Source organism: Limulus polyphemus, unplaced genomic scaffold (genome assembly GCF_000517525.1).
Source record: "Limulus polyphemus unplaced genomic scaffold, Limulus_polyphemus-2.1.2 Scaffold1296, whole genome shotgun sequence".
Lineage (NCBI taxonomy): Eukaryota > Metazoa > Arthropoda > Merostomata > Xiphosura > Limulidae > Limulus > Limulus polyphemus.
In genome coordinates this window covers 10,084-11,402 of record NW_013666906.1, presented here as the reverse complement: position 1 = coordinate 11,402, position 1,319 = coordinate 10,084, and the positions used below count along the sequence as shown (strand labels likewise).

Here is a 1,319-nt window from a genome sequence, read left to right as displayed (position 1 = left end):
TCCCTCTAGTCTTACACTGCTAAATTAGGGATGGCTAGTGCAGATAACCCTCGTGTAGCTTTGTGCAAAATTCAAAACAAAACAAACTTGTATAGATAGATATTTGCTCTTTCACATTAAATGTCAAAAACATATGACACACGTGAAATATTATGATTTCATGTAATATTAAATATACAATAAGAGAAAAGGGTGAAACTTTCATTTAAATTTGTAACTGTTTTTGGAATCGTCAGAGGTTTCTAAATATTGTTCATAATGTATCAGTTACTGTTACTATGTTCACTAACTTTAAATTGGATTATATTATAACTTAAAAATAGCTTTATTCATATCAGGGCTCATTCAAGAAAAGTATACAAATTATCTTAAATTTTCAGATATATTTTTTTTGTATGTAAAATATTACAATTTTGTTTCTTGGTTATTATTTAAAAGAAAAATAATTAATTATTTTTAATTATTTAATTTTATTATGGTTCTTTTTCTGCATCAAATTTATCATCTGAATTTTAAAAAAGGACTTTAGCTTGCAGTGGTAATATATTAAATCGTTTATTGAACTTGTATGTTTTGATTATTATTAACTGTAGGTGAGAGATTATCCATCAGACTTTAAGGTCCAGTGTATGGTTGAAAACTTACAAGTAGAATGGAATCCTGATCTTGGAAACTTGATCAGAAAACTGACACCTTTCTTTAAGACTGATTTAAACTCAGTTTCTGATTTGTCAGATGAAGCAGAAGTTTCTAGTAGTGCTGTGGAAAAAGATGTAATGATTAATCATTCTTCGAGGATCATGGACAAATCGTTTTTCTCCCACACACTACAGTTAAGCTTCAAAAACACCAGTTTGTATGCTGTTACAGAAGAAGGACCAGGGTTGATAATGCAGTTTGACTCTATTACATTAGATACAGCATCTGAAAAACTCTTTGTATCATTAGAAGGAGTCAAGATGGTTTCTATAGCTACTGCTGACCAGGTTAGCTTTTAAAATTCACATTGGAAAGCCATTTGACTTTATTGTGCCAAACTTATGTTATTAATTCAAATTATTTGACAGCATATTCTGTAGTAATAGCCTGGTACTAAGTTCACAATAAACAATTTAGTTGATACTAACTACTGTGAAAAAAAACTTTCACAAAAATGGGATTAGTTGACAGTTTTGCATAGTAGGCTTGGGATTTAATGTGAAAGTAGGCTTGTAACTTGATGTAAAAGTAAGCTTAACAATTAATGTGAAAGTAGGCTTGTAACTTAATGTAAAAGTAAGCTTAACAATTAATGTGAAAGTAGGCTTGTAACTTAATGT

The 1,319-nt window shown here is 29.4% G+C and overlaps 1 protein-coding gene across 1 annotated transcript in view; it reads left to right on the top strand.

Moving 5' to 3' along the window:
- Positions 1–1,319, top strand: part of LOC106462993 (protein KIAA0100-like) — a gene marked incomplete at its 3' end in the record, with an annotated part of 27,759 nt that overhangs the window by 17,906 nt on the left and 8,534 nt on the right. The window contains exon 9 of the mRNA XM_022390396.1: positions 594–986. Coding sequence (XP_022246104.1) covers positions 594–986 — 393 coding nt within the window. The remainder of the gene's footprint in view (positions 1–593; positions 987–1,319) is intronic.